The sequence below is a fragment of the Tachysurus fulvidraco genome, chromosome 10 (genome assembly GCF_022655615.1).
Source record: "Tachysurus fulvidraco isolate hzauxx_2018 chromosome 10, HZAU_PFXX_2.0, whole genome shotgun sequence".
Taxonomy (NCBI): domain Eukaryota; kingdom Metazoa; phylum Chordata; class Actinopteri; order Siluriformes; family Bagridae; genus Tachysurus; species Tachysurus fulvidraco.
The window spans coordinates 19,362,356-19,371,234 of record NC_062527.1 but is presented as its reverse complement, the minus strand read 5'-3'; the positions used below and the strand labels follow the sequence as shown (position 1 = coordinate 19,371,234).

At 36.1% G+C, this 8,879-nt stretch overlaps 1 protein-coding gene across 1 annotated transcript in view; it reads right to left on the bottom strand.

Moving 5' to 3' along the window:
* LOC113653688 (secretagogin-like) overlaps positions 1 to 3,552 on the bottom strand; it is a 4,751-nt gene extending 1,199 nt beyond the window's left edge. The window contains exons 1-8 of the mRNA XM_027163428.2: positions 3,405 to 3,552; positions 3,232 to 3,321; positions 2,409 to 2,465; positions 1,474 to 1,551; positions 927 to 982; positions 765 to 810; positions 575 to 634; positions 412 to 480 (exon numbers count right to left, since the gene is read on the bottom strand). Coding sequence (XP_027019229.2) covers positions 412 to 480; positions 575 to 634; positions 765 to 810; positions 927 to 982; positions 1,474 to 1,551; positions 2,409 to 2,465; positions 3,232 to 3,321; positions 3,405 to 3,473 — 525 coding nt within the window. The 5' untranslated portion in view covers positions 3,474 to 3,552. The remainder of the gene's footprint in view (positions 1 to 411; positions 481 to 574; positions 635 to 764; positions 811 to 926; positions 983 to 1,473; positions 1,552 to 2,408; positions 2,466 to 3,231; positions 3,322 to 3,404) is intronic.
* Between the last annotated feature and the right edge of the window lie 5,327 nt (positions 3,553 to 8,879).

Here is an 8,879-nt window from a genome sequence, read left to right as displayed (position 1 = left end):
ATCCCTGCACAATATAATCTTAACTATCTTAACATAGAGACAAATTGAAGGCTTATAATAGACCAGATTTTAAAAGCTTGCTTATTTGTATTTATTGAACAACCAATCACAGTCTTCAAAAGAACGTCACCTAGTAACAAGATTAGCCCCGCCTCCTCTCTAAGATAAAAATTTTTGTATTTTCCTCGTTCTGAGATTGGTCTAGAATCACCCTTAAGATATAAATGGAAACTAGGAACCTTAAGTTAAATTAGGAGCTCTCTGAGATCATTCTTACATTCTTTATGAATACAGGCTCAGGAATATAACTTGGGACCTTGGGTATGTTGGTAAATTATAAAAAAAAACCTTCATAAAAGTCTTATTAATAACTCATTAATAATATTAGATGTAATGACAAAATATTTCTACCTTCACCAACTCCATCATGTCTTTAACGAATCCATCCACCTCTGGTCCTTCCAGGGCTCCTGTTTTACTCTAACGAGCACAAACAGGTTTAGTTATGAGACCTGAACCTCATATGAACAAATCTGAACCATCCGTATGAACGTTTCCTGTATCACAAACCTACCACATCATAGTGGGCAAAGATTTTCTCGAAATCTCTCGCTCTGTCCTTTTGAGTGCAGGCCTGGACATTAACGATACATCAGACACTTGTTTATTTCAGCAGAGAAAACAGAACACGTTAAAAATTAAAGCATGGGATGTCAGAACCTCTGTGGTGAGATTAGATGTTTTGTGTTTCTGTATCTACTCACATCCATCTCAAACTTCAGCAGGAAATTCTCCTTTAAGGACAGAATTCTGGAGACGCAGATAAAGAAGCGCTTAATCATGCACTCTGACCATACAATAGAAAAATATAACTAAATCTCCTGTGATATATTTCTACATATACATCCTGGCCATTATATTAATACCTGGCCATATCATTTAAATCCAGGTGGCCATCTTGGTTTTTGTCAAACATTTTCATCTGGGGAAGAAAAAAAAAAGTTAATTGTGATTTTACAGTAAATTTTGTGTGTTAGACTAAGGAGTAACAACAAGAAGCCCTTTGTTCCAGCCTTTGATCTATCTATCTATCTATCTATCTATCTATCTATCTATCTATCTATCTATCTATCTATCTATCTATCTATCTGTCTGTCTGTCTGTCTGTCTGTCTGTCTGTCTGTCTGTCTGTCTGTCTGTCTGTCTGTCTGTCTGTCTGTGTATAGTATATGTCTATCAGCCTATTTGTCTATCTGTCTGTCTGTCTGTCTGTCTATAAACATCTACAATATATATTTATTTATATATAATACCTACTGTACCCCTGTACATATGTCATCCACCCCCCTGCACATATCACAATAATACATTCCTTTTTTAATAACTGTTACACAACTGTATCAGATGTAGATTATGTGTAGTGTCTTCTATACAAGTCTCTGTTGCTAATCTGGTTCGGCAATGTGATCTTACGATGGTGCTGGTGTACATCTCCAGTTTGTCTGGCGTGATGCACTTGTTGTGCTGCTCAAACAGATCTTCAAGGAAACTCTGGAGATGAAGCACAGAGAAGAAGCTGTAGTGATATTAAAGTTGGTGTAGTCAAGAACACACGCACACAAATAAAATCACAAATCCATCACACAAATATCCATCTGAAACAGAAAAACACAATCTGTTTAATCAAGCAGATTAACATATACTTTGATGAATACATTGGTTTCTACTTTTCTACAGAAAATTCCATTGGTTTCCATGTAGGAATGCTGTGGTTAGGCAACTGGAAACCATAAACAGACAATGTCCATAAGCTAGATAATAAGGTTAATGATTTAACTAGCAAGCACGTAGACATACTACACTCTACGAACTTACACTAGGCCACTAAGGTTTTGGGCAGTGGTGGCTCAACTGGTTCAAGTCAAACTGTCACTGTAGGGACCCTGGGCAAAGGCTTTAACCCTCTCTGCTCCAAGGTGGATGTAAGATGTAAGAGGAGCAGTCTACAACAGTTTATGGAGGTAGTAGATGCATGGATATGAATTTATCTAATATTAAAAAAAATCTGGTTATGGATTAAACAAAGCTCAAAAATTCACATGACGAAAATTGTAAATGTTTGTAAATTTGGTAAAAATTCGAGTCTCAAATGCTTCTCTTTTGTCCTACATAAAATCTGTAAAATCTATTATATATATTTCATGTTTTTTAATTATAGTATTTTAAATTATAAAGATAAAATGCTAATGTATTAAACACACAACAGGGGAGAAAAGATTTAATATAAAAGATTTTAATATAATTAGTGTAAGTATGTATAAGTCATATCCAAATACATTTGTAAGCTTAAATATATATATATATATCTCATTGTATACAAAGTATACAATCTCAAAGTTAAATGGTACCTTGAGTTCCACGGCTGATAAGAATCCACTGCTGTCAGCATCGTAGCGTCTCCAGATCTGAAAAGACATAAAATAGCTCAGGATTAAGACCTGTTAGCAAAACATCAGTCGTGACCTTGTTCAGCTTGTAGACTACAACCTGGATGCAGAAACCAGAAGTTAGCATCTAATAAACGATGGCTAAGGCAGAAATATCTTTGTCATTTTGTCCTGGTTACACTAAGATATTACGAGCTACATCTTACTGTGTAGTTTTAAAGGATAAATTAATTGTATGCCATAAGTGGGAAAGGAGGCGAATTATGAATATAACAATGTTTGGTTTAGCTGTTCATTTGTCTTTATAAATACTGTGCTAAATGCTGTAATATTTGTAATAATCTACCTCCTTTTTTCTCAGGCAAAAACAAATGAAACTTCAATAAATAAGATTTTATTTTAATCACAATATACTAAACAACAAAGACAAAATGTCATAATGACACTGTTTTCATAATTAGTATTGGCTACATACGTAGCATGCAGTTTTACTTTGCTAAAGGTTGCATGTTAGCATCTTGCCTGCAACCTATTATTTTCAAGTTAATGTTAAACAAACAACAACATCAACAACAAAAAAACACTTAAAAGCAGTCTTGGTTTGTCTGATTTCTTGCTCTCAAACACTTAAGCACTTATTTTATAAATATTTATTATAACAAAAAAAAGATAAACAAAAAATTGAGGTCTGAGAACAGAATGAAAAAAAAAACAAAAACAAAATGACTAAAGGAGAACTTAAGGAAACAGATTAACAAACAAAAACATATTAAACCGTTCTGACCCTCATGAACTCCACACTGTTGTCCAGCGGCGTTTCTCTGCGGAACAACAGCAGAAAGTTCTCGTCCTCTGGCAGGAAGATGCTGGCCACCTGTAGTTAAATAGAAATAGTCTGAATACAGAGAACTACGTTCTTTCTGGAGTTTATTATAAGGCCTACAGTTAATATCTCACCTGATGGATTTGCAGACGTCCTTCTGCACTCACATCTCTTAGTCGCTGCAGTCTATCCTCTATCAGCATGTCCTTTAAAAAAATAAAAATTACTTTAAAGGTGTGGTGGCTTATAGATAGATAGACGTGAATAGCAGTTTATTAATGTAGCATATTATCCTCTAAAGAAATGATTTTAAATTGGGCTCTTGTACTGGGGCTGTAAAAAAAAGGGGGGGTCTGTGACATCATCTGTGAGTGCCCCATCTAGCTTTGCCTTGTTTCTGATGCGCCATCTGAATGCCCACGAGTGTGGACAAAGGAGCCCAGTGGGATACTTTTGAGGGACAGACATTTCCGGATGTCGGTAGCAATTTTTGATTTGATTGTCTTTGTCGCATATCAGTGTGTCTAGCCACCAAACTGTCACCATCTTGTCTGTAAAATTCCTTTTGTCAGGAATTACATTTTTTCCTTTCTTTTTTGTCTATTTATTGTTCAAGTGCCTTTTTCTTTTCTTTTAATGCTGATGAGTTTTCATTTTTCATTTGTATGATGAGTTGCCGTGCTGATTAATGTGATGTTTTTATGAGCGTGCATGGTGTGCTGTGGTGTTGGCGTGCACATCTGCCGGGTGTCCTCTGGCTTAGTATTCAAGATCTGTATTCAATTCTGGAGAGGTACCAATTGTGACTGTGTGTTTCTGCATTTGAATGATTTAATGTGATATCTGAAATAAAGTATTTTGTAATTACAATACGGTCTGATACCTGACTCAGCCATAACTGAACCTGTGTCTTTGGAGCTTAATTTAAGGCTGAGTAGGCCCCCGGGGTGGAGTACTTTGACTTTAATAATTTCCAAATAGTAATAGGGAATGACTTTATAGTAATTTCCCTTTGCTTTGGCAAATCTATAAGTGGGGTGTCCTGTCTGTTTCATTAGTTTCCATGTGCATGCGTATCACCACATTAACAACGTAGATGTGTTAAGCAGAGCAGAAACAGCAGCGAGTCTATGTCACTGTACATTATTCCTGGTCAAAATAAACATGGCTTGACATGGGGGAAAAAGGAATTTTACCATAAAAGCATACAAGTGATATCTACTGTATGTCCCACAATCATCACGTGACTTTCAGCATAATTAAATTAAAACTATTAAAACCCGAAAATACATTTTGTCCTGACGTTTTTTTGGGTTTTTTTACCCCCCAATTTATTTAAAAAAAAAATACACAAGCCTTGTTTAAATGACTACAGATTTGCCTTAATTGTAGATTATATGATTAGAATTTTAGCAAATAGTCATTTTAACCTTAGAAACAGGAATGTGTGTGAGTTTGAGGGACATGTGGCTGAAAAGGAAACAGCTCCAACAAAACCAAAATTATTCCTTTTTATTTGCATCATTGATAAGGTTGTGTATTAAGTATATGAAGACATGTAACAGAAGGAAAAACCTTGGTATTTTTAGTGGTTGACTGGCTGTTTCTTATAAAGTAAAATATATAGAGAGAAAATATATACATTTATCTAAGTATTTGACTACATTCATATGTAAATGTATAAAAATGCTGGTAAATTGAACCCAAATAAACACATAAAACCTCTCTGAACAATAGCTGGCCTTCTGCCAAGCAATGCTTTGCATTCTACACAACCCAGGAAACCCATCTGGGCTCATGGCTTGGCAGATGGGTTTCCTGGGTTGTGTGGAATGCAAAGCTTTATAAGAAACAGTCAGTCAACCACTAAAAAAATACCAACTTAAAAGATACACAGTAAAAACTTTAAAACATTATCATTCCAACTCTAGTGTAAAAAACAATTCATCATTTGAAACAGAGCACATGGCTTCCCCATAGCACCAAATCTGTTGGAAATTTCCTGGGTCCTTCATGCATATACTGTATAAAAGCTAAAATCGATAAAGATCCTAGTTTTTACCAGTCTCAGAAATGTTGCTTTTTTCATGTTGTGTGCTTTGTGACACTTCGCTTTTTTTGTTTGGCATTTTCTTTTCTTTTGTATTTAAAACCAAGGATAAAAATTGGTGAAACACCATCTCCCTCTGTAAACAAAAAAGATATTTATGTATTTGTATTTGTTATGTAATGTAACTTCTGTATTTAACATGTAGACAAAGGCATTAACAGAGACGAAGCCATGCAGTATTCTCCACTGAAGGTCACCTGCTCTTTTGGCTAATGGTGCTTTTTACAAAGTTCACTGCTGTTTAGCGCAGCCTCTAACTCCTCGAGGGTCAGCTCCTTGTCGAGTTCACTAGCTGACCACTCATTCAGCTTAGAAAGATTTTGAAAAAAATACCCTCCTCCTCCTTTTGCACAGCAGTTCACTTCTATACAGCTTCGAGTAAACACTGACTGTCTACTTGCATATTTCAGTAGGTTCAGTTACAAACTTCCCTGAATCTGTTCGCAAAGCATGTATAAACTTTTTCTGTCCATTAAAATGACTGTATGCACCGCATGGCTTTACATTACACTTATTAAAAGTGCACTCTACTATACAATGATCTGAAAAGCCCACATAATAAATAAAACATGACCTAAAATTATTTATCTGATTTTGGAGCTTACACACAGTTAAAAACAGACACTTCATTTTCAAAGAGTGCTCTCACTTTTAAAAGTCTTCCTTTTAAAACTTCTTCAACATCACAAGACTGTGGAATAAAATACTGTGAAAACAAGTGCATTTCAGTCCCTAAAACCATGGGCCCATTTCAGTCCCTTCCTTCAGTCACTGTGTGTTTCCTGAAGGAAGATAAAATCTGCTCGCTTATGTTTCACCAGCTCATAAAGTGTTGCTCATTAATATATAGAGTTTCTGCAGTGATTCCATTCATTATTAGATAATAAATATACTATAGTATGATTAATCAGTTTTGTTGTTTTGCAGAATCGCACATGATGGTATGATTTATCGAAAATCACCAGATTTAGGGGAGGATTGCAGCTGGAACCTTTCTTTAAACTTTCATTACCGTCATATTTCACTTTAGGAATCAACAGCCAGCAACTCTTTTGGTCCCATATCTAGTGTCACTTCTTCTTCTTTATCAGAAATCAGCACATATGTCTGCAGCACGATGGTTGTGATATCACACTATTTTACTTTAAATGCCAAAAGTGAAACACTATACTGTACTAAACTGTGCAACTTTTTTCAAGAGGAACAACCTTCAGGAACTAGAAAACAGGCCGTAGCTGCGTAAGATCACAGAATATAAAATAGTGAAAACTGAATCATTACCAGGAAACCTCTCAGAACAAGCAGCAGAGTTAATTGCTCTAATAGAAACATAAATTAGCAAAAGGCAAAAGTGTTATCATTTATACTGATAGCAGATATACTTTTAGGATAAAACATGATTTTGGCATGTTGTGGTAACATAGAGGTTTCCTTACTACTTAGGTAAATAAATCATGTACAATGGCCTGAATTCTGATCTCCTGGATGCAGTCTTATTAACAAAATCTATTGCTTTATATGAATTTGAAGCACAAACAGGGTTAACTGACTCCATTTCACAGGGCAATGCCAAAGATTGTCTGCAAATTCAATGCAGACAATCCTCTATGGATGTATGTGGACCTTCAGGCAGCTGCACAGCATTAAAAATTTTAAGCTCGCTCTCTCACTCACTCTCTCACTCTCTTCCTACCTCACATATAAAGAGGCAGAAGGTCAGCCCACCGGTGCAAACTCACAGAGCTATGAAGACCCTTAAGGTACTGTAAGTGAGGTCGTCCTATCAGAAGCTCCACTAACAAGGCTGTGTTTCAAGCTTTGTGCTGCTTTGTGTCTTTGTTGTTCTTACATTATTCTTCAGTGACTTACTTTGACAGCTAGAAATGAGATTCATTGTCACTCTTGCTGAAGTGCATGTACGTATACTATGTTTTTATATTTTGTATGTATATATTCTGTTGTTTTTGTTTTGGTACCCGGAGGTTTTTACAGTGCATGGCAGGACAACAAATATATGGACCTATATAAGCTTGGTAGTCAAAAAAAAAAAAAAAAACAGAAATGGTTTTGGCTCCTGTGTGTTGAAGTGGTAAATCTGTTTGGAAAACATTGAGTAAATGCTTTAGTGCTCCCATGAGTTTAGTTTAAAATCTCTTTGTAAAAGAACCGATGTGAACTACTTAATTTGTAGCTGAAGGAAAAAAAAACAATTAAAAAAAATCACAGTAATTCCTTTTGGTTACTAAGGTTAAGAATTTTGTTAGGTTTACAACAGTAATCATTATATTGTGTGTGTGTGTGTGTGTGTGTGTGTGTGTGTGTGTGTGTGTGTGTGTGTGTGTGTGTGTGTGTGTGTGTGTGTGTGTGTGTGTTTCTGCAGATTATCCTCACAAAGTTGGTGCTATACAGCGGCATACTATCATTTGTGCTCGCTCAAAATGAGACCACTGGAAAGACATTGTTGTGTAAGCGCTGCCTTCCAGAACACTGTCCACAGAAGCTCTGCAGATGGTGTGAGGGGTTAAATCAGGTCGACATACAGAGCTGCAGGACTACCAGTAACGGCATGTGTGAGTGCAAAGAAGGCTCTTATCTCAACACCTCTGACAGCTACATGCCACATACGGTGTGTCCAAGAGGATACAGGATCGGAGCAAAAGGTAATTCTGTTTAAAATCTGACAATGTTAAAATATTATTTAGAGTATCTGATGATCCTGTGTACTCACACTGCATTTTTCATTACTGCTGAACTTGTTAAACTCTTGTGCTTATTAATTCACTTCAGTTCAACCGAATTTTATTTGTATCTTGCTTTCAACAATGGACATTGTCACAAAGCAGCTTTACAGAAATGCATAAATTCAGTCCCTTGAATTAATATGTCACTACCTGTGTAGAAAGTTTCACAAAACGTCTGTACATTTTCTGATACAAAGGACTGAACAAAACCAGTGACTCATAGATTCTTAACAGGACGCTTCACGTCACACACACTTAATGATGAATGACCGGCATGCTGTATAGTACGGCACTAGTGTTTCTGCCTGTTTATGAGTTCTGCATGTCTACTGAATTTTGAGAGTTCTGGATTGTTTGCCTCCATGTTTAATACAATAAAACTTCTATTAACAAAAAAGAAGTAGACAAAGATGAAAAAACTGTCCTTTTTTTATTGAACAGGGACTTCAGACATGCTGTGTGACAAGCTGTGTGAGCGTTGTCAAAAGAGACACTACGCAGACGGACAACGACGATGTCTTCTCTGCATTCCAAAAACAAAGTGCAAATCAGACGAGAAGCTTCTGTTTTCTGGCAACTACTATTTGGATAATGTGTGTGTCACCTGCAGCAGAATCACACGTGATGGTATGATTCATGGAACATCACTAGATTTTGAGGATAGGCAGCTGGAACTTTCTTTAAACTTTCATTACACCGTCATATTTCTGTTCTTGCTTTACAAATTCACAGCAAGTCACAATAATAGAAACAGTTTC